Source organism: Gopherus evgoodei, chromosome 7, assembly GCF_007399415.2.
Source record: "Gopherus evgoodei ecotype Sinaloan lineage chromosome 7, rGopEvg1_v1.p, whole genome shotgun sequence".
Classification (NCBI taxonomy): Eukaryota; Metazoa; Chordata; order Testudines; family Testudinidae; genus Gopherus; species Gopherus evgoodei.
Window position 1 is genome coordinate 31,164,947 of NC_044328.1, and position 25,399 is coordinate 31,190,345.

Sequence of the window (25,399 nt, forward strand, 5' to 3'; positions counted from 1 at the left end):
CTCACTAATCACGTTCTACCGTGTGTGTTACTCACAGTGAAGCTATGAAGAGAGCTGGTCAGAAAATGGGATGAATATTTCCATAGAGTTTCAACAAAAATGAAAAAAAATGTTTTCCACAGGAAATTTTGTAAAAAACTGAACTGAAATATTTCAGTTCTGAAATGTCACTGTTGTTTCTAATGAGAACTGTACTTTGGATTTCTCATACTCCCATTCTTCTGCATACACTGCACTCTCTCATCAAACTACATGTCCTGTGATGCACCATGGTCTCCTTTTTTAGTGAGGTGAGGTGGTTCATCATGGTAGCTGTATGGAAGATTTGCATCACAAGAAATGAAGTCTATGCAGGTAGCTCAGCTCAAAATATTGAACGGGAGCATAAGGCACTTGAGCTACAATTCCTGTGAGGTACCCTAGTGACATTTCAGAATCTAAATAATGCAATTTTTCAATGAAAATGTTAAGTTTTCCACAGAAAACTGACACTTAGCAAAAATATTAGTCAGACAAAACTCAAATTTTTGTCAATAAGCAATTTCATCAAGAAATGGGCCAAAGGATTTCAGAAGTGAAGTAGTTCAATACAAGTTTTCAACCAGTCTCAGTTATTTGTTCACTCACTATTTTATTCCCTGGTTTACTTGTTGTACATGAAAACTTTATTACACCACATATGATTGATTTGTTTTTTCCACTTACTATGAGCCACTTTATGCCATAGAACTGGGAGACAGGGAAAGGGAACAATGGGACTGAAAATTATTATTACCACTGCTTTGTTCTTTCCACAAATAATTTTAATTGCCCTCATCATGCCCTTCCTACAAATGGTATATACAGCCTGCTTTTTTTCCCTATTCATGACAATCATCCAAAAAAACAAAAAAGGCCAATGATCAGAAAAATCCTAGGTACAATTAATCAAACCTTGCTGATTTTCAACTTTCTTCCACATAGCGAAATATATGATAAATCTAAGAATCTCAGTGAAAATTAAACAAATAAGTGTCTATATTCATTTGGGGGAAGCCAAAGTAACTTCTTATACCACATTTTTATTATACAATAGTATACCATGATACAGCAGCAGGCAAAGGAAAGTATCCACAAATAACTGTAGACTAACACACACTACTTTATGCTCTTCCAACTTACCAGCAAACCACATCCCACACACTGTGCTACAAAACAGTTCTACTGTTATCATCATTGATCTTGCCTGAGGTTTTCTTTGTAAAGAATTATTTGACATTCTTTCTATAGATTTTGAAAATGTAATTTATTTGGTGTATGCATCCTTCTGAGTTAACATCAGACACCAATTACTTGTTACAATTCCTTTTAATAACGAAGGCTTTATATTCTTGTGATGTCTGTCATGTAGTCACATGCTCATAAATTACCAAAACATTTAAAGAGCAGTGGATCACCACTACTGTAGGAAATAGATTTTCCAGTTCATAAAATCATCAGGATAGTTCAATTTCAGTGCTATTTGCATGTAATGTGGTTGTAAAATCCTCAGATTGCTAGTGCAACATATTCTACTACTAAGGCAACTGGGTTTCACTGACAGTAGAAAAAAAATAAAACTTTTAGATGAAATTCATCCCTGTCCAGAGAGCCAGCACAAGCCCTATGCACCAGGCCTTACGTGGAATATACACAGTGCACAGACCTTTTGCTGTACCTCTACACGAGGGTGAATTTCACTCTTTGAGAAAGTATTTTCTAGAGTAGGCAAAAATTAGTGATGGCTCCCCCTTCCTATAGAATGGATACTGGAATTGTTTGAGAGGATTCACAATTTCTCTTCACTCCCTTTGGTCTGGACCACCACCAAGCTTGATGTTTCAGGCTCAGAATGTTTTAAGAAAACAACTGAATAATACATAGGCACTAAGCAGTACTGTATAAGTTAGCTGTTTTATGATATAGCCCTGAATTAATCTAGCACAGTGGAATTGCTAAATCTTCCAGGTCCAAATGCATTAACTTACTAAATGGGTCCCTGTATCATGTGCAGCCAGGGACCCATTTAGTAAGGAAGGAACCTTAGGCTTTAGCATGCCAGCTCCAGCCTGCTGGTGTGAGTCTGCCTGCCTATACTGGGAGGCATACTTTAGATGTATGACCTACCTCTGAAACAGGTGCCCATGTACCATGCTGATAAGCTCAGAAATACCTAGATAGAAAGACATTGTGGCAGCCACCATTTTGAATTGCATCATCCCAAATTTGAAAATTCAGCTGTTTATGCTGTAAACACCCTTTTAAAAATGTATGATACGGTATTGTTAGCAATGGGGAAAATGTATTTTTCTATTCATCTGGTTCTCAAAGTGTTAGAGGGGATTTTGTTTATTTTAAAGCAAAGACAGAGTCTAGAAAATCTAACCCAAATGTGAACGATTCAGAAAGATGAAAACCAGGGATTCTGATGAAAACCTTCTGCAATGTCACAGAGTGGTTGCTCCCTTTAAGGAGAGAGAGGCTCAGCCCTACTTGTGGCACTATTAACTCACTTCCCCAGTGGTGAGAAGCAATAAAGTCACTTGATTTGTGTGTCGTGTGGCTTATGGCCTTCCCTCATAAGTACGTCTACACTGCAGCTAGGAGCAAGCCTCTCTGCCTTGGTAGGCAGACTTGTGTTAGCAGGGCTTGAGCTAGTGTGTTAAAAATAACAGTGTGGACGTAGCAAGTCCAAAAGGGACTTGGCTAGTCAAACTCAGACCTTGAAAGTTGGATGGGCTTGAGAACCTAAGCTGCTGCTCAACCCGCACTGTCCATGCTGCTATTTTTAGCATGCTAGCTCCAGCCTGCTGGTGTGAGTCTGCCTGCCCATACTGGGAGGCTTGCTCTTAGCTGTAGAGTAGACATACCCTTAGGGAAAAAACAAGAGAGTTTAGGGAAAGGCAAAGGGTCTTTCTCTGCAGGCAGGGAAGAAGGAAGAGTCCAGGAAGGAAGTCCTGGGAGTTGCTGCTCAGTAAAAGAGCAGTAAGACAAACCAGACCCTCAGGACAGAGGGGCTGGGCCCTGTTTGAGGCTGGGATGTAGGCTGTGAGGATTTTTATGTTTCTCTTTTTGGACTGGTATACCCGAGAAGGGGTGGGCTTTTGTTCAATGACTTAGTACTAAGCAGTACTGTATAAGTTAGCTGTTTTACGATATAGCCGTTAACTTACTAAATGCATTAACTTACTAAATGGGTCCCTGGCTGCACATGATACAGTTAAGGGTATGCCACTTCCTGAGCACCCTTTTGTTGCCAAGGGTGGCTCGTGGTGCCCTGCCTCGGTTTCCCCTTTTCAGGGTTTCTCAAAAAAAACCAACCCACCTTCACCAGAGTCTGCTGCTCCAGTTACTTGGTCCTCCGACTAAGTCATTGAACAAAAGCCCACCCCTTCTCGGGTATACCAGTCAAAAAACAAAATCCCCTCTAACACTTTGAGAACCAGATGAGTAGAAAAATACATTTTCCCCATTGCTAACAATACTGTATCATACATTTTTAAAGGGGTGTTTACAGCATAAACAGCTGAATTTTCAAATTTGGGATGATGCAATTCAAAATGGTGGCTGCCCCAATGTCTTTCTATCTAGGTATTTCTGAGCTTATCAGCATGGTACATGGGCACCTGTTTCAGAAGTAGGTCATACATCTAAAGTAAACACTCTTACTACCTGGCACTCCTCTAAAAAAACCAGAGTGGAAAAATGGAGTCAATCTTGAAAACATCCCTAACTAATAAAGACAATATGAATTTTTTAAACACGTTCATGACCAAAGCAATAGGAAACTATTCTCTTACCATCTTTTCTGTAGCAAACTATTCTTAACCCATCTTTCTAGTATGCCTGCATGGTAAACACAGTGACGCAGGCTTTGGCTGAATCTCATGCTGAGTATTCAGCTCAGAGGGTATTTTCCCCATTCATCCCCAGGTCCAGTAGAGGTTTTATTTCTGTAGGGGTCTATGCTTTGTGGAGAAAGTTCTGGGAAACAGTCATCCAAAATTTAAAATAAACATCAAACAACTTTATTATGGAAACATCAAAGATGCTTTTGCATGCACTAAAGTTGTACAGCAGCACTCTAAAACTATAATCATAATTCTATTACCTTTCATAAGTAATAAGCATATAATTTTATAAGCACTTAAATTGGACATGAAAAGATTAAATTTCATCAAATTATATTATCATAGAATAAATGGATTTAAAGACCACAGGGGACATTCTAACACTGTTTTGAGATCAGACCATATGCAAGGTGTGAAAATAAACTCATGAGAACTCTGCATTGTTAACTTGCTACTTTTCCCCATTTAATACTTCTTAAAATGGTTTTAATTTATATAATTTCTCTGCAAATCATTTTCCTTTCACATTACTTAACAACATATCTGTCTCTTTTGAATTTTAAAATAGAACAGTTGGAGTTTTTTCTTCTTAAATTCTGTTCACTTGTAAAGCAACAGAGAGCCATGATTATTTCTGTCCTATCTCTGCGCATCCTGTTGTTCTTTTGACATCGCTTCTCAATAAATGGACTAAATGAGCTGTAAATATCAGCATTTAACCAAACAAAAAGATCTTTATTTATTTAAAATATATCAGATTTGCTTAATCTAGAAAGCCTAATTGAAAAGGCTATTCAGGTCAGCTGAGATATTAAAAGACTACTGAATCACATTTAATGTTATTTAAAAGGATGTGAACAGGCTAGAGGAAAAATTAAACCAAGGCCATTAAAATTTAATTTGACTTAGTAAAGCCATTAACAGTTCAGTTTTATGCACGGGCAGGCATTCTAAAAATATAACCATATAATTCAGAAGCCCAGAGTTGTCAAGTGGATGCCCCTAATGTAGCAAAAATTACAAAAAAAATGACTGTAAGGGGCAAATCATAGAAAGAATCAAAGGTAAAGAACTTTTGAATCCCATGGCTATCCACTGGTTTGTATACATGCACACGCTTTTCTCTCTCTTGCTCTCTCTTTTACTTTTACTTGCTCAAACTTTTACATTTCACCACCACTAGCAGCCCTCTGAGATACTGCATGAAAACTCTACCAAGGCAATTCTGCATCTGATAATTGCCAAAATAGTAGTATGTGTTTAACTTAAAAGTATATGGTTAATCAAAACTCTCCCTCCTACATTATTTCAGGATAATTGTGTGGAGAAGTAGACAACCCACCTGTTGTACATGATCAAGAACAATTGCAATGCCATGAATTTTAGGCTTGTTATTATACCAGAAATTGTGGTATCTTCATTAAAAAACTCTAGGTATTCTATACTAATTGAGCACAGGTTGGCTTTCACTTTAACTTTGTCTGTAGTTTTGATTATACCAATGTGGTCCAGATGGAAGAACAATATTTTTATTTGTGTACAACTCTTGCCAACTACCACTAACATACAGCTGAACTCTGAATTAAAGTTGTAGGATTCTATTCAAACCAGATTGATTAAATGTAGACAATTTTTCTGCATATGAATTTTTGATTTAATAATTTATTTAATTTCTAAAGAAATAATGCATTAAGGCAGTACATAATGTTACTCCTAGCAAGTCACCTGTACTATACTACTGTCTTTACAATTTTGCCTTTGCAAGTTGAAAACATTACTGCAATATTTCCTGTATTCACTTTAGAAATATTTAAAGAATATTTAAAATACTATAACAGTTACATGCACAGGCATTTGTTAAGATTTTAATTTACTGTATGTTTCATGTGTTTACAATATAATAAAAAAATGTAGGATTAAACTGAGAATACATTGGGTTACATGTCAATGGACAACTAAGACTTCATATTGCACTGTCTGAAAAGAAAAGCTGGCTGTTCCAATTTTGGGGTTGTATAGTCATTCTTTCAAGTGAATTAAAATTAAATATTGTTGCAGCTATGATTGTATAAAAGGTGTCCAGCTGATGTACAAAACCTGGAATTGCATAATGTTGGGTTTAATTGTGTTGCTACATAAATTCCTCCACTACACCACAGAGCCTCTGATTGAGTTTCTCATGTTCCTCACTGTGGTGGAGGAGATACCAAGGATGATAGAGGTTAGTGTCAATGCTCCTTCTGGACTGACTCGGGAGGTCAAGGCTATAATAGAAACCATAGGGTTATCCCACATGATTTCTGGCTCTTTACATAAAGAGTGAAATCCTGGTCCCATTTCTGTCATCACTCTGGATTTAGTGTTCAGAATAGCTTTGGAGAATATGGAGATTATAACTAGATAACACTGTTATGGACTGATCACCTCCAGTCTAAGGCTTTGACACTCTTATGCTGTTGGGTGAAGGACCTATTTAATAGTCCACTTAGTATACTGGTAAAACTGGATAGGTTCCAGAAAGCTTTGAGGGAATGGTGTCTATGGTTCCAACTGACCACCTTCTGAATTGTCTGATGGGATAGTAAGAACATATTTTGTCCATAGTGATACTGTGGCTCCGAAATACTTTCTTCCACACCTTCACCCTCACAGTTCACCATGGCTTACATGTGATTTGTGATGGATGCCATGAGAAGGAAAAAAACAGTCAAAGCTCTGATAGCAGAGATCACTCTCTGAATGAGACGATTGGAGACACCAAGATTGCCTTTAAACTTATTCCACTGATCATGTAGTTACCCAGGAAAGGACTTTCTTCCTTTCCTGACTGGTGATTTAAGTGTTAGGGAAGCTTTTGAAGAAGAAAGGGAGTGGTAACCTCTACTATCTTATTAAGGAGTCCTGTAAGCTAATGGTATTTCATTAGTATGGATTGGATCACTTCTAGTTGAAAACCTCATCCACAGTGGAATAAAGTTTACTAAAGGCAAATCTGAGTTTGTTGATGATGTCCAAATGCTCTCTTCAGTATGTTGCTTACAGAACTGCCAAATCCATCTAGGATATGTTTAAATTAGAGAATGTGCAAACAGTTTGGTCAACTCAAATGTTCAGTGAGCAGATTGCCTCAAAGCTACCCCAAAGCAGATTTGTCCTTGACAAAATGAGAAATAACAGCAGATAAAACAGTTGTCCTCCCTGTAACTGCACTGGGAGAAAGTAAGCAGAAACTAACATAATTGGACTTGAGCATCTGTGTACAGGTTACATCTTTCTGATTTATACCTAGTGTTTTAGACTGAGAAGTCATACAGAAATGTGTACGTTCAATGTATAATGTTACTGCCAAGAAATTGTATAATGCTAAGATTCGAGAAGAATAAGGAACTTCCGCTGAGGAACTTGACTGAAAGCTTAATGAAAGCAGATGTCCCTCCTTAGTTGTATCAGTCCAAAATCTAATACTATTGTATTCTTACACATCTGCAGAGCAGGAAGAAAATCATTTGTATGGTGTACAAACAGCAGTTAGAATGACACTGCATATTAAAATTTAACCAGGATTTGAACACTTACAGCTCCCACTAAAGCGTGCATTTATCAACTACACAAAGTATCAAACAGAGCTTCCTTCTTATCAGGCCTTATCAAGGAATTTACTTTGAGATCCAATGAGTGGTTCAGTTCAACCAACCATAAATGTTTTCAAAATATTCAACTAGATTGGAAAGCATTTGTATGTTTCATATATTCTCTCTCTCTCTCTCATACAAAATAAATTAGAAAATACATAGTTTCATTTATGAGGAACCACCACCAATGTAACATTACTGTGATTACAGAACCTTCCTAGCAGAACCTTTCTAAAAGGTCATGGGCAACATTACCACAAAAGCAGTAGCTAAATCAACAACATTATACAATGCTGTGACACCATTAATGAAAGTGTTTGGGGCACAACTATTCCATCTTATTTGTGGCCAAAAAATCAGAAATATCTGACTTTTTAAAAAATCCCTCAAAATATTTCCTTCTTATTCAGCAAATACTATCACAGTCCCAGGCTACGTAGGCCTATTATCCTTTTTTTCCCCCTTAGGTCTGTTGAAATGCATCAAAAACTTAAGTGAAGCTGAAGGATCCCTTAAATTCAGATGATACACACCAATAGATTTGTTCACTAGGTTTATAGCATTTTATTTGAGCTCCTTGCTTCCTTAGGCACAGGGCCTAAACTGAATATGTCAGAAGAGAGTCACTTTAAGATAAGAAACAAAGAAAAATTTCTAGCAGAAAGCCAAAATACTTACGTTAACATAGATTTAAAATATTATTGTCTTGATTTCACATGATTTTTAAAAAAACAACAACCTTGTTTGCACAGCATTGATAAGACTGTTTCTAGGAGTACATCCATTCCTTTGGTAATGGTGATGAGGATGGGGTGGTGTACTTTTTTGGATGTGGATCATGTAGGTAAAAGTACTGATATTATAGGTTTTCACAAACAAAGATCACGAAAGAGGTTGTTGCAGCCTCTCAAACAAGGATTCTTTAATGCTTTCTCCTGCATTGAAAAGAATGCTGCCAAATTATTCAGTTCCTTAGAGGATAAAGGAGGATATTGATATAATAGGCATCACAGAAACCTGGTGGACTGAGAGCAATCAATGGGACACACTCATTCCGGGGTACAAAATATATCGGAAGGACAGAACAGGTCGTGCAGGGGGAGGAGTGGCACTATATGTGAAAGAAAATGTAGATTCAAATGAAGTAAAAATCTTAAGCGAATACACTTGTTCCATAGAATCGCTATGGATAGAAATTTCATGCTCTAATAAAAATATAACATTAGGGATCTATTATCGACCACCTGACCAGGACAGTAATAGTGGTGATGAAATGCTAAGGGAAATTAGAGATGCTATCAAAATTAAGAAACCAATAATAGTGAGGGATTTCAATTATCCCCATACTGACTGGGAACATTTCACTTCAGGACGAAATGCAGAGATAAAATTTCTCGATCCTTTAAATGACTGCTTCATGGAGCAGCTGGTACAGGAACCCACAAGGGGAGAGGCAAATCTAGATTTAATCCTGAGTGGAGTGCAGGAGCTGGTCCAAGAGGTAACTACAGCAGGACCGCTTGGAAATAGTGACCATAATACAATAGCATTCAACATCCCTGTGGGGAGAAGAACACCTCAACAGCCCAACACTGTGGCATTTAATTTCAAATGAGGGAACTATACAAAAATGAGGGGGTTAGTTAAACAGAAGTTAAAAGGTACAGTGACTAAAGTGAAATCCCTGCAAGTTGCATGGGCCCTTTTTAAAGACACCATAATAGAAGCCTAACTTCAGTGTATACCCCAAATTAAGAAACACAGTAAAAGAACTAAAAAAGAGCCACCGTGGCTTAACAACCATGTAAAAGAAGCAGTGAGAGATAAAAGACTTCCTTTAAAAGTGGAAGTCAAATCCTAGTGAGGCAAATAGAAAGGAGCACAAACACTGCCAGCTTAAGTGCAAGAGTGTAATAAGAAAAGCCAAAGAGAAGTTTGAAGAACGGCTAGCCAAAACTCCAAAGGTAATAACAAAATGTTTTTTAAGTACATCAGAAGCAGGAAGCCTGCTAAACAACCAGTGGGGCCCCTTGACGATCGACATACAAAAGGAGCACTTGAAGATGATAAAGTCATTGCGGAGAAACTAAATGGATTCTTTGCTTCAGTCTTCACGGCTGAGGATGTTAGAGAGATTCCCAACCTGAGCTGGCTTTTGTAGGTGACAAATCTGAGGAACTGTCACAGACTGAAGTGTCACTGGAGAAGGTTTTGGAATTAATTGATAAACTCAACATTAACAAGTCACTGGGACCAGATGGCATTCACCCAGAGTTCTGAAGAATTCAAATGTGAAGTTGCGGAACTATTAACTAACTTGTAACCTGTCCTTTAAATTGGCTTCGGTACCCAATGACTGGAAGTTAGCTAATGTAACGCCAATATTTAAAAAGGGCTCTAGAGGTGATCCCGGCAATTACAGAGTGGTAAGTCTAATGTCAGTAACGGGCAAATTAGTCGAAACAATAGTTAAGAATAAAATTGTCAGACATAGAAAAACAAACTGTTGAGCAATAGTCAACATGGTTTCTGTAAAGGGAATCGTGTCTTACTAATCTGTTAGAGTTCTTTGAAGGGGTCAACAAACATGTGGACAAGGGGGATCCAGTGGGCATAGTGTACTTAGATTTCCAGAAAGCCTTTGACAAGGTCCCTCACCAAAGGCTCTTATGTAAATTAAGCTGTCATGGGATAAAAGGGAAGGCCCTTTCATGGATTGAGAACTGGTTAAAAGACAGGGAACAAAGGGTAGGAATTAATGGTAAATTCTCAGAATGGAGAGGGGTAACTAGTGGTGTTCCCCAAGGGTCTGTCCTAGGACCAATCCTATTCAATTTATTCATAAATGATCTGGAGAAAGGGGTAAACAGTGAGGTGGCAAAGTTTGCAGATGATACTAAACTACTCAAGATAGTTAAGACTCATAGACTCATAGACTCTAGGACTGGAAGGGACCTCGAGAGGTCATCGAGTCCAGTCCCCTGCCCTCATGGCAGGACCAAATACTGTCTAGACCATCCCTGATAGACATTTATCTAACCTACTCTTAAATATCTCCAGCGATGGAGATTCCACAACTTCCCTAGGCAATCTATTCCAGTGTTTAACTACCCTGACAGTTAGGAACTTTTTCCTAATGTCCAACCTAAATCTCCCTTGCTGCAGTTTAAGTCCATTGCTTCTTGTTCTACCATTGGAGGCCAAGGTGAACAAGTTTTCTCCCTCCTCCTGATGACACCCTTTTAGATACCTGAAAACTGCTATCAGGTCCCCTCTCAGTCTTCTCTTTTCCAAACTAAACAAACCCAATTCCTTCAGCCTTCCTTCATAGGTCATGTTCTCAAGACCTTTAATCATTCTTGAGGCTCTTCTCTGGACCCTCTCCAATTTCTCCACATCTTTCTTGAAATGCGGTGCCCAGAACTGGACACAATACTCCAGTTGAGGCCTAACCAGCGCAGAGTAAAGCGGAAGAATGACTTCTCGTGTCTTGTTTACAACACACCTGTTAATGCATCCCAGAATCATGTTTGCTTTTTTTGCAACAGTATCACACTGTTCACTCATATTAAGCTTGTGGTCCACTATGACCCCTAGATCTCTTTCTGCCATACTCCTTCCTAGACAGTCTCTTCCCATTCTGTATGTGTGAAACTGATTGTTCCTTCCTAAGTGGAGCACTTTGCATTTATCTTTATTGAACTTCATCCTGTTTACCTCAGACCATTTCTCCAATTTGTCCAGATCATTTTGAATTTTGACCCTGTCCTCCAGAGCAGTTGCAATCCCTCCCAGTTTGGTATCGTCCGCAAACTTAATAAGCGTACTTTCTATGCCAACATCTAAATCGTTGATGAAGATATTGAACAGAACCGGTCCCAAAACAGACCCCTGCGGAACCCCACTTGTTATACCTTTCCAGCAGGATTGGGAGCCATTAACAACTACTCTCTGAGTACGGTTATCCAGCCAGTTATGCACCCACCTTATAGTAGCCCCATCTAAATTGTACTTTCCTAGCTTATCTATAAGAATATCATGTGAGACCGTATCAAATGCCTTACTAAAGTCTAGGTATATCACATCCACCGCTTCTCCCTTATCCACAAGGCTCGTTATCCTATCAAAGAACGCTATCAGATTAGTTTGACATGATTTGTTCTTTACAAATCCATGCTGGCTATTCCCTATCACCTTACCACCTTCCAAGTGTTTGCAGATGATTTCTTTGATTACCTGCTCCATTATCTTCCCTGGCACAGAAGTTAAACTAACTGGTCTGTAGTTTCCTGGGTTGTTTTTATTTCCCTTTTTATAGATGGGCACTATATTTGCCCCCTTCCAGTCTTCTGGAATCTCCCCCGTCTCCCATGATTTCCCAAAGATAATAGCTAGAGGCTCAGATACCTCCTCTATTAACTCCTTGAGTATTCTAGGATGCATTTCATCAGGCCCTGGTGACTTGCAGGCATCTAACTTTTCTAAGTGATTTTTTACTTGCTCTTTCCTTATTTTCTCTTCCAAACCTACCCTCTTCCCGTAAGCATTCCCTATACTAGACATTCCTTCAGACTTCTCAGTGAAGACCGAAACAAAGAAGTCATTAAGCATCTCTGCCATTTCCAAGTCTCCCGTTACTGTTACCCCCTCCTCATTGAGCAGTGGGCCTACCCTGTCCTTAGTCTTCCTCTTGCTTCTAATGTATTGATAAAAAGTTTTCTTGTTTCCCTTTATTCCCATAGCTAGTTTGAGTTCATTTTGTGCCTTTGCTTTTCTAATCTTGCCTCTGCATTCCTGTGTTATTTGCCTATATTCATCCTTCGTGATCTGACCTAGTTTCCATTTTTTATATGCCGCCTTTTTATTTTGTAGGTCACGCAAGATCTCGTGGTTAAGCCAAGGTGGTCTTTTGCCACATTTTCTATCTTTCCTAACCATCGGAATAACTTGCTTTTGGGCCCTTAATAGCGTCCCTTTGAAAAACTGCCAACTTTCCTCAGTTGTTTTTCCCCTCAGTCTTAATTCCCATGGGACCTGCCTATCAGCTCTCTGAGCTTACCAAAATCCGCCTTCCTGAAATCCATTGTCTCTATTCTGCTGTACTCCTTTCTACCCTTCCTTAGGATTGCAAATTCTATGATTTCATGATCACTTTCACCCAAGCTTCCTTCTACTTTTAAATTCTCAACAAGTTCCTCCCTATTGGTTAAAATCAAGTCTAGAACAGCTTCCCCCCTAGTAGCTTTTTCAACTTTCTGAAATAAAAAGTTGTCTGCAATGCAGTCCAGGAACTTATTGGATAGTCTGTGCCCCGCGGTGTTATTTTCCCAACATATATCTGGATAGTTGAAGTCCCCCATCACCACCAAATCTTGGGCTTTGGATGATTTTGTTAGTTGTTTGAAAAAAGCCTCATCCACCTCTTCCGCCTGATTAGGTGGCCTGTAGTAGACTCCCAGCACGACATCACCTGTGTTTTTTACCCCTTTTAGCCTAACCCAGAGACTCTCCACCCTTCCGTCTCCTATGTCCATCTCCACCTCAGTCCAAGTGTGTACATTTTTAATATATAAGGCAACACCTCCTCCCTTTTTCTGCTGTCTATCCTTCCTGAGCAAACTATACCCATCCACACCAACATTCCAGTCGTGTGTATTATCCCACCAAGTTTCAGTAACTTGTAAGACCAAAGCAGATTGTGAAGAACTTCAAAAAGATCTCACAAAACTAAGTGATTGGGCAACAAAATGGCAAATGAAATTTAATGTGGATAAATGTAAAGTAATGCACATTGGAAAAAATAACCCCAACTATACATACATATGATGGGGGTTAATTTAGCTACAATGAGTCAGGAAAAAGATCTTGGCGTCATCGTGGATAGTTCTCTGAAGATGTCCACACAGTACGCAGAGGCGGTCAAAAAAGCAAACAGGATGTTAGGAATCACTAAAAAGGGGATAGAGAATAAGACTGAGAATATATTATTGACCTTATATAAATCCATGGTACGCTCATATCTCGAATACTGTGTACAGATGTGGTCTCCTCACCTCAAAAAAGATATTCTAGCACTAGAAAAGGTTCAGAAAAGGGCAACAAAAATGATTAGGGGTTTGGAGAGGGTCCCATCTGAGGAAAGATTAAAAAGGCTAGGTCTCTTCAGCTTGGAAAAGAGGAGACTAAGGGGGAATATGATAGAGGTATATAAAATCATGAGTGATGTGGAGAAAGTGGATAAGGAAAAGTTATTTACTTATTCCCATAATACAAGAACTAGGGGTCACCAAATGAAATTAATAAGTAGCAGGTTTAAAACAAATAAAAGGAAGTTCTTCTTCACACAGCGCATAGTCAACTTGTGGAACTCCTTACCTGAGGAGGTTGTGAAGGCTGGGACTATAACAATGCTTAAAAGGGAACTGGATAAATTCATGGTGGCTAAGTCCATAAATGGCTATTAGCCAGGAAGGGTAAAGAATGGTGTCCCTAGCCTCTGTTCATCAGAGGATGGAGACGGATGGCAGGAAAGAGATCACTTGATCATTGCCTGTTAGCTTCACTCCCTCTGGGGCACCTGTCATTGGCCACTGTCGGTAGAAAGATACTGGGCTAGATGGACCTTTGGTCTGACCCGGTACGGCTGTTCTTATGTTCTTAGAGGGTTCCCAGATAGCTTTTCAGGAGCTATATCACCAGGCTTATATAGGTCTTATTAAGATAAGGTATTAACAGCTTCAAAATTTAGATTTCATAGAAATGTTTCTGTCATGGGGTTCTCTCATTGCTAGGATACCATTTTCTGGCTGCTCAGAGGATTAGCTCTCTCCAGGTCTGACACTCGCTTCCATTGTTTGCTCTCGCCACAGCCCCTCTTGCTCTCTGGGACTCAGTGGGCTCCGTCTTCGTGACTTGGCCTTCCAGCCAGGTCACTATCTGTTTCTCTCCCTCTGGGGGCATTAAAGTCCAACTGGATCAGTTGTCAGAATGCTTCTCCAGACAGTCTTCCAATCCAAGGCCAGGTCCTATGCTACTTCCCCAGCAGCTAGTAGAGAAACTTGGGCCTACCCACTATTCTGGATTCCAGTCCAGGGCCCCTATGTCTAGCAAATATGGTCTGTTAGCTCCCAGACTCTGTTGCTATTTCCCTGGACTCCTACCTACCTCTCTGCTTTATCTTATGTCACTCTACTCATCTCCATACACACATACACCAGGATTTTCAGCCCATACTCCCTTCTTCCAGGGAGTGACTGCAGACTACTTCTGCTGCAGCCCCCTTCTGTTCTCAGCTTGCCAGCTTTATACTGGCCCAGCCTACACTTGCTCAGCTGATCTTCATCTTCTATTAGGGCACCTAATTCTCCCCTAAGTGCAGCCTGTTCAGTTACTTAGCCTCCTCCCAGCTACCTGAACATTTTCAGGTGATTTGTGGCATGAACATAGCATCACAGTATCACAGAAATGTAGGGTTGGAAGGGACCTTGAGAAGTCATCACGTCCAGCTCCAAATAAACTTTGACCATCCCTGTCAGGTGTTTGTCCAACCTGTTCTTAAAAAGCTTCAGTGATGGGGATTTCATAACCTCCCTTGGAACATAACTATCCTTATAGTTAGAAAGTTTTTCCTAATACCTAAACTAAATCTCCCTTGCTGCAGATTAAGCTCATTATTTTCTGTCCTACCTTCAGTGGACATGGAGAACAATTGATCACAGTCCTCTTAACAGCCCTTAACGTATTTGAAGACTATTATCAGGTCTTGCCTTGGTCTTCTTTTCTCACGAATAAGCACAACCAGTTTTTTTTAACTTTTCCTCATAGGTCAGATTTTCTAAACCTTTTATCATTTTTGTTGCCCTCCTCCGCATTGTCTCCAGTTTATCCACATCTTTTCTAAAAATTGGGCATGCAGAACTGGACACATTACTCTAGCTGAGGCCTCACCAGAGCCAAGCAGAGCAGGACAATGACCTTCTCTATTTTATATCAGACACTCCTGTTAACACAGCCAGAAAGATATTAGCCTTTTTCACAACTGTATCACATTGTTGACTCATTCAATTTCTGATCTTCTACAATCTCCAGATCCTTTTCAGCAGTACTACTATGATCTACTTATTTTGTTTTAGGGCATTTAATTTTTCTTTCTTAAGTGTAGGTCTTTGCACTTTTCTTTATTGAATTTCATTTTGTTGACATCAGACCAATTCTCTCATCTGACAAGGATGTTTTAAAATATAATCCTTGTCCCTCAAAGTGCTTGCAACCCCTCTCAGCTTGATGTTATCCACAACTTTAATAAGCATACTTTCCACTCCACTATCCAAGTCATTAAGGAAAATATTGAATCGTACGAGACCCAAGATAGCTTCCTGCAGGACTCCAGTACATGTACCCTCCCAGTTTGACAGTGAACCATTAATAACTGTTCTTTGAGCATGTTCTTTCAACCAGCTGTACACCCACTTTATAGCACTTCCATCTAGACTTTATTCGTAGCTTGCTTATGAGAATGACCTGTGGGACTGTGTCAAAAGCCTTCCTAAAATCAAGATCTATTATGTCTACAGTTACCCCCCATCCACTGGGCCACCAATCCTGTTGAAGGAGGAAATTAGATAGGTTTAGTATGATATTTTCTTGACAAATCCAGTTTGGCTATTACTTATAACCTGTTATACTCTTGGTATATAAGAACGGCCATACTGGGTCAGACCAATGGTCCATCTAACCCAATATCTTTTCTTCTGACAGTGGCCAATGGCAGGTGCTTCAGAGTGATCCGTCCCATTGTCCATTCCCAGATTCTGCCAAAGAAAGGCCAGGGACACTTCAGAGCATAGTTCTGCATCCCTGCCCACCCCAGCTAATAGCCATTGATGGACCTATCCTCCATGAACTTATCTAGTTCTTTTTTAACCCTATTATACTCTTGGCCTTCACAACATCCTCTAGCAAAGAGTTCCAGGAGTTGACTGTGTGTTGTGTGAAGAAACACTTCCTTTTGTTTGTTTTAAACCTTCTGCCTATTAACTTTATTTGGCGACCCCTAAATCTTGTGGTTTGGGAAGGCGTAAGAAACACTTCCTTATTTACTTTCTCCACACCAGTCATGATTTTATAGACCTTTATCATATGCCCCCCCTTAGTCATCTGTTTTCTAAACTGAAAAGTCCCAATCTTGTTAATCTCTCCTCAGATGAAAGATGTTCCCTACTCCTAATCATTTTTCTTGCCCTTTTCTGTACCTTCCGTCTTATCCTATGACAGCGTACTTTGCTTAAGAGCCTTTGGTGAGGGACCTTGTCAAAGGTTTTCTGAAAAACCTAAGTACTTTATATGCACTGGATCACCTTTGTCCACATGCTTTTTGACCCCCTTAAATAATTTTAGTAGATTGGTGAGGCATGATTTCCCTTTACAAAAAACATGTTGATTCTTTCCCAACAAATCATGTTCATCTGTGTGTGTAATAATTCTATAGTTTCAACCAATTTGCCTGCAATTGAAGTTAGGCTTACTGGCCTGCAATTGCTTACAAATTGGTTGTTTAATAACTGGTTCCAGTATCTTTCCAGGTATCGAAGTTAGGCTGACTGGTCTATAAATCTCTGGGTTTCTCTGGGTCTTCTTTGTTCCCCTTTTTAAAGATAGGTTCTACATATGTTCTTGTCCAGTCCTTTGGGACCTCACCCATTCTTCATGAATTCTTGAAGAGAATTGCTAACAGTTCCAAGACTGCTTCAGTTAATTCCTTAAATAGTTTAGGATGAATTTTGTCAGGCCCTGCAGACTTGAATCCATCTAACTTATCTAAACATCCTTTAACACGTTCACTTTCTATTTTGTCTTGAATTCCTTCCCCTTTGTTGTTAATTTTAATTTTGCTGCTTATCTGGTCACAATTAATCTTTTTCATGAAAACTGAAGCAAAATAGGCATTCAATATCTCAGCCTTCCTGATATCATGTGTTATTAGCTCATCTTCCCTGCTAAGTAGAGGAGCTACACTTTCTTTGTCTTTCCCTTGTTCCAAACATATTTAAAGAATCTTCTTATTGCCTTTGATGTCCTTTGGTAGATGTAACTTATTTTGGGCCTTAGCCTTTCTGATTTTATCCCTGTATACTTGTGGTAGTCTTTTGTACTCCTCCTTGGCAATTCATCCATGTTTCCAGTTTTTGTAGGATTCCTTTTTGGATTTGCAGCTAATTAAAGAGCTGCTGAGGAAACCATATTGGCCTCTTACAAATCTTCCTATCTTCCCTTCTCATTGGGATAGTTTGCAGTTGTGGCTTTAATATTGTAATGCCAGCACTCCTCAACTCCTTTATCCCTTAGATTTTCATCCCATGGGACCTTACCTACTAATTCTCTAAATTTGTTAAAATCTGCTTTTTCCCCCCATCTAGTACTTATATAATTTCTTTTATCACAGAGTTTTTACAATAATTAAAAGGGGTGCCTACCCAGAGCTCCAGGCACTACCCCGACATGTTATATAAACAAAAATACAATTAAACTGCAGTTTACTGAACTGAATCCCCTTTAAAACAAAACACAAAAACTCCCTTTGCCCATGCACACCTAACCCTCATATAATCCCACCCTATAAGCATACCACACAGAATGAATTACAACTGAAGTCCTATCTCAAGTCATTTAAAGTCAATTACTCAGCTAAACCAAATCAATGGAAGTCCAGGATGCTGCTGTATGTGGTGCTAGTGATTCACCAAGTGACAACTATCTCTCTGAGTCTTTGGCCATGTCCAGACTACCCGCCGTATCGGCGGGTTAAAATCGATTGCTTGGGGATCGATATATCACGTCTAATGTAGACGCGATATATCGATCCCCGAGCGCGCTTATATCGATTCCAGAACTCCATCAACCCCAACGGAGTTCCGGAATCGACATGGAGAGCCGCGAACATCGATCCCATGCCATCTGGATGGGTGAGTAATCCGATCTTAGATATTCGACTTCAGCTACGTTATTCATGTAGCTGAAGTTGCGTATCTAAGATCGATTTCCCCCCTCTAGTCTGGACCAGCCCTTTGTTGAACAAATGTTGCAACATGGTGTTAGGGGACACTGCGCTGCTGGAATTTTTGTTTGAGACCTAAATCTGAGTTTCTTGTGTTCATTAAAAATCTTATTTTTTATTAATAGTCTTGTGTTCATAATAGCATTAGCTCATAATAATAGCACTAACACCTATACTGCCAACAGTAGCATCTCATACTTGAGAAATAGTATCTCATTTTATATATGAGATACGCTATTACTAACAAAAGTCTCTTAATAAGGAGAAGTGGGATTTTTAATGACCAAAGAAATTATAAGGAACTCAGTTGTAGGCCTCACTTAAAAGATGTGTGACAAGATAAACCCACCCAGCTTATATACTGCTCTATTCTTAACAGGTACTCAAGACATGCACACTATTAACTAAATCAGTCTAACAATATCATTTTACTGTAACTTGTCTTCCCTGTCCCCGCCCCAATATCACATGATGTTTTAACTTACAGTCAAATTCTGAGATGAGTTGCATACTTTCAACTCCCACTGCAACTAATGAGAACTGAGGGTGCCTAGTTCCTCTCAGTATTTGGCCCTTAGATTTCAAGATTGTAGGGCAATACAATTGTTTTATACATGTGTAGAACATTTAATCAGAATTATATTATTCATGATCATTTTCTTATTATTTTAATGTTATGCTACTTCAAGTATGTTGCACCACAGACCCAAGTCCTTTCTGTAACACATTCTATGATGTTCTTTATATGGTGTTATCAGCTTCCTCAATGCTTCTCTGTCCAGCATGGAGCTGCTCAGCACTCACTAGATAGACAACAAAATGCATTCCTATGGACGGCGTGTGTATTCATTCTTTAAGTACAGCTGTTCCATTTCTAAATTTATCCTTGCATTTCAGCACTGCAATTTGTTTTTCAATCTTGCCTAGAAAAGAGTGTCATAGTGGAAAAGAATTTGTAGCTTCTACCACATGGCTTGATTTGCTCAGGCTGACCTGTGCCATGAGCATGTGGTATATCACGTACTATGTCTTTAAAATTAGTCATGCATAGTCATCAGGGGCTTCCCATTGCAAGGGAATGTACATGATGCAGACACATTTAGGGTCTGCACACAGTCTGTAAGAGCCATCTTGTCATGCAACTAATGAAGAGTGTTGTGGTTTAAACCTTATATCCCTGATCTCACTCTGGGTTCCTAAAGTACAAAGCATATTTACATACAAAGCTGCCTGACCCCGTAAGAAAGCACCATGGGGAAGTGGCTTCTATTGTTTCAGCTATCACCACACAAAGGGGGATTTAATTGCTCTTTCATTTAGCCTAAATGAATGGTGCTTCTTATACCCATAGCCTTTACCCAGGCCTGCAATTGATGGCAGCCAACATAACAAAATGCACACTGTAAGGATGTGCAAACTGGTTCCAGTAAAATAAGTTGAAATGAGTTGGAGTTGAATATTAGCTCAAACATGAAACAAAGCTTTTATAATGTTTGAAAAAACATGCTAAATTGATTTCCACATGTCTCTGCTGTCTATTTTTGGCTAGGACAAATACTGAAATACCTGATTACATGGCATCTGCAAACTAGCTGAAACCAAAAAATATCAGAAATCTAACAAAAAAGGCAGCTCATTAAATAACCCAGCCTTAGGTCAGTCAAATGTTTATATCCCCCGTTGAACCTCCAAACAATGTAATTGCTCATTACTAAAGGATTCCAGTGATTTTGTGTTATGTATCTTGTACTCTCCTATCCATGTTTACTTGTGATGAACAGGGCTTGCCATTTCAGAGACCCTTGGCCTCTACACTGTGATAAAACACTTGCAGCACAGAATCTCAGAGACCACGTGATCTGACTCCAACAGAGGTGTTGGGCTTCAGGGCTAAAATTAGCAGTATAGATGTTCCAGCTGGAGCTGGAGCTCAGGTTCTGAGACCCTGTGAGGGGGAAGGGTCTCAGAATCCAGGCTCCAGTCTGAGCCTGATTAACTACACTTCTAATTTTAGTCCCATAGCCCCAGCCCATGTCAGCTGCCCTGAGTCAGCCACAGCCATGTCTCAGGTCTTTTACTGCAATGTAGACATACCCTAATTCTCCTGCCCCCGCTTCCCCGACTGCACACCACACATACACCTGGAGCAAGATACTTATCTGCTTCTTATCTCCAACACTATAAATCTAAGATACATAGCTACACAGTAAGAGGAAGCAGTGCACTATGGGGTGAATCTGTTATTCAGAACTTTCAGACCTCATGCAGTCATGTTTTTGTGGTATGTTTGTAATATACTTGATGTATTATGGGAGAATCCCAGGCACAAAGCGAGATGATTAATAAAACCTGTCTACCCTTTTAAAATGTGCTAAATCTATACATACAGAACAAAGAAACCCAAACAAATAAGGTGTCACAAACTGAAATTGCCCTGTAAGAGGTCTTGAGCTATTGGTTCTTATTTCTTACTACAACCTAGTGCAATACATTTGACCACTACCACCTCACATAGATAAAAGAAAGGGTTTGGGGGAAAACTCACTATTATACAGCCATCGTGATATCTCAGTTACCAAAATATATATGTGCTAAATATATTTATGTCAACCCAATTTAAAAATGAACAGCGTTCAAAGATCCTACAATCTATCATTTATTCCCTGCAGTTTGGTAAGCTGTTTACAGGGGGAGATTTTGTGCTCCTGAATCCTTTAGGCTTTGTTGATACATAGGATCACTCTCTTAAGACTTCACCACAAACTTTTCTGTATAATTCACCTGCACATCTTTATATAACCATTTAAAGATATAAAGTCTAATGACAATTACAAAAGCACAAAGGAGCCATGTAAAGAATGAAGAGCACAACAGGCCTATATCTGAACCGAGACTCACACATCGCAAACATCATGTTACCAACAAGCCCCAAGCATACATCACATCAGAAGAAACCGTGATTATTACAACTATGATGACAGTTCTATATCCATAACTTTGCCATAACAAGGTGCACGTGTTACTCAGTTTATACCTAAAATAGCAAATCTTACCAGGAACACAAGGTTCATGACTAATTAGCATCAAACTGAGCGGACTGCAGTCACAATCAGCTTAAATATGGGGGTGCATCATGCAGATACTAGAATCCCAGAATGTAATACTCCATCTTGTTGCAGTATCTCTGATCACATATGGGCCATAAGCCACAGTTTGGCCATCTCTCCATTATATACAATGTATCTACGTACTGTGTAGTGTATATTTTTACTATTAGCATTATAGATTTAGGGAATAATTATAAAAAGGATCAGGAGATGGCACAAGGGTGATGGCACCAGTAACTTGTAAGCTATTTTAGGCCCTGATCCTGTAACTGATAACACACAGGTGCACATGTGGAGCCCTACAAGGACTCCCAAGGTGCTCTGTATGCTATCAGTTGCATGTTTCTGGCTTCTATGATAAATACAATTTAATTTCTCTCTTTCTCCTCTCCTTTCTTCGCATGGCAGCTTTACCTGTAGTTGTAAAGAAAAAAGATCGAGAGAAGTACAGAACATGTTTTAAGTCCCAGAAGAGCATTTTAATTACCATTTTCCTGGAAGGTACTCTTATACTGCTAGCCAGTCAGAAAGAAAGAATTGAAAAACAGACAAATAACACAATAGATTTAAATAATTTCTGGTGCTAGTGAATATTCACTTGTATAACTAAACTTAGTTTTATAACAATACTGTAAGGAACAGCATCTATCAGTGCACTGAGCATGGGGCTGGGAGCCAGGAACTCCTGCATTATAGTCCTAATACTGCCACTAACTTGCTGTGTGGCTTTAGGAAAGTCACTTAACTTACCTGTACTTCCATCTGCCACAACTGCAAATTGAGACTACACCTATCTTAAAGGAGAGTTGTGCAGATTAATTATGTAAGCCTAGGACAACATTTTGTTTGGGATTTGGATTTTTGTTTTTTCAAGGGTTGCTTGATTGGTATAGCAATTTGAAGCTCTACATACATTACATACCAAGTATTTTTAGTGCTTGGGAAGAGATTTGGGTGAAGTACTGGCTCCCTCAAAGCCAATAGGACTTTAACTTCAGTAGGGCCAGGATTTCACCCAAGATTGTGATGTTACAGAAAATATTTAGGTACTAATTTTGATTTACTGGGATGGTGAGATTTTTCTTCATTTACTTCACATATGTTCTCCCTAAATCCAAAAACTTAAAAGAAAATAACCAGGTAGGTAGGAAATTCCAAGATCATCTAGCTACACAGAAATTACTGGTCTCTCAGGTCAACCAACACACCATGTCTACCTCTGCAGATATTGGGCTCTTTCCTGCCATCTTTTCTTCTCCCAACCAAGTTTCTAAGAATGAGGGTATGTCTACACTACCCACCGGATCAGCGGGTAGCGATCCATCTTTTGGGAATCGATTTATCATGTGTAGTGTAGACGCGATAAATCAATCTCCAATCACTCTCCCGTTTACCGTTAAACTCCAGCTCGGTGAGAGGTGGAAGCAAAGTCAACAGGAAAGCGGTGGCCATCGATCCTGCACAGCGAGGACGTGAAGTAAGTGATTCTAAGTTGATCTAAGATACGTCAACTTCAGCTACTCTAGTCACGTAGCTGAAGTTGTGTATCTTAGATCGATCCCCTCCACCCTCCCAGTGTAGACCAGGCCTGAGTATCAAGAAGGAAAACTCATTGCCTTCAACCACACATTAAGGCTTTTTTTAAAGCATAAAACTTCTATCATTGTTTTGTACCATTTTTAGGTATGGGAATTTAGTTTCAACAATAAAAAGCATGGAAAATCCTCTGTGATATCACAATGTGCAATACAAACATATCACTTCATCTTTTTTATATGAGGTTTGTTTGTCAGCTAATTGATTTTTATAATGCTAAACCAAGAATCTGTATTTTTCGGAATCAAAACCCTTGGGAATCTGGTCGCAAAAGTCTTTCTTCCTAGGATTTGTCCATGTAAGTTTTCTTACAGTTTGAATAACTATTAGGAACAAACTTCCATACTCTCCCATTTAGTTTCTTTGCTTGCTCTCTATAGCTCAGAAATCAGCATTTTGTGTATGTCCGGGGGAGGGGAGGGGAAAGTGAAGTCACACATTATTTATTCTACTTACCTTCTGAAACCACCAGTTATGGTCACTAAAGCATCTGGTAAAAATGTCCGTACAGCATCTTTAACAATCAAGCTTACTGCATCTGCTTCTGCCTCAGATACACGGCTAAGGAGGTCTTCATAGTAGAGAAAACCTAAAAGTAATTTTACATGAGTAAAAAAATGTTGATCTAAATGAAATATTAAAATATACATATTATTAAGCAAGCTAAAGATAAGGCTGACAATAATCTGTTCAGCAGGGAGTCAAAAACACTCAAGTTGCATGACAGGCATGTGATTCCTAAGCTGACCCCAATTAAGACTGGATGTCTTTCTAAAATATATGTTTTACTTCAAACAGAACTTATGAGATTGATGGAGGAAGTACTGGATAAAATGTCATGGCCTGTGTTATACAATGAATTCAGACTAATCAAATGGTGCCTTCTGGCCTTAAAATCTATGACCAACTTGTTTTATTTCAACATTACTTCCAAATATGGCTCTACCACTTCAAAGTCATCTCAAGAAATTTCTGCTTTTCACAAGAACAAACCAGGGAAAACTTATTGATACATTTATTGAGTCTATTATTAATGTTCCCCAAAAGAAAAATGTCACTGGCAGATTTCCTTAGAAGCTCCAAGTCCTTGATGGGGAATGACTCTCTGGCTTCACCAAAGAAGTTCAGTTGCTGAGGACTGGGAGGTGAATGGAGACTAGCAAGGGTTGTTAAGAGATAAGTGCCAACAAGAACAGAAAAGGTTCTGGTCTTTCTTGGGGAGCTAGGAGGAAAGTGTCACTGGGACATGAGAAGAGGCAGCATTGGTTTTTTTAGGTCAAAAAAGAAGTGGTAGTTAGGAATGGTTGATATAAGATCAGGTGTCTTCAAAGGTTCTGTAAGCTGGGCTGATCTAAGGCTTTCAGCATTATAAGGGATTGAGAGTTGATCAACTGCTAAAAAGACTACAGCAGCCTCTGGTGTTAGTTAAAGTTAAGATTTGATACTGGTGAAATCCTGGCCCCAGTGAAAGAAAATGGAAGAGCTCCCATTGAGTGACTTCACCCTTCATGTTTTAGAGGCTTAGGAAAGGAGAGGACTGGACTGGAGCCCTGGCAGTGGGGACCACTCATGTCTGGACAGAATTTGGAGGGGATTGGACCTTTGGACCCATGCAGACTTTATTGTAATAATGACTATATTAACAATGACATTTAAATCACATAAAATAATCAATAGCATTAGTGTGTCTGAAAATAATAGGTGAGCTTTAAAGAATGATAGAAAAAGTGCACCTGGCACAGGGCACATGCATGTGAAGGTCACCATATTGCGCATGTGGGGGTTTGTCTATATAGTACATTAGTGAGCACCAGCTGGGGGGTGACTTCTAGCACACAATACCGTGTTGTACACTAACTCTGTGTGGACGCTTCTCTCCTCCCTCACTCCTTGATACAAACTGAAAGTTTCCTAAATAGCCAGTAGGTGACAAACCTGGGACCTTTGGCAGTGAAAGCAGAGGCTTTTACCACTTGAGGTAAAAGGTGTGTGTGTGGAGAAAAAGCTCCTCACTTCACCTGCAATTGAAAAAAAATGTATATCCAGGTAAATAATAAATTTATGCCAGCTGGAAAAAAAAAAGTTTTGTTGTGTTTTTAAGAAGAATTTTAAAGCATCCTGCATTCCCCAGTCAGAGCATTT

The 25,399-nt window shown here is 39.3% G+C and overlaps 1 protein-coding gene across 1 annotated transcript in view; it reads right to left on the minus strand.

The window, feature by feature from the left end:
• The window catches only part of DNTT (DNA nucleotidylexotransferase), a 148,769-nt gene that overhangs the window by 74,139 nt on the left and 49,231 nt on the right, over positions 1–25,399 (minus strand). Inside the window, exon 7 of the mRNA XM_030569632.1 lies at positions 23,714–23,846. Coding sequence (XP_030425492.1) covers positions 23,714–23,846 — 133 coding nt within the window. The remainder of the gene's footprint in view (positions 1–23,713; positions 23,847–25,399) is intronic.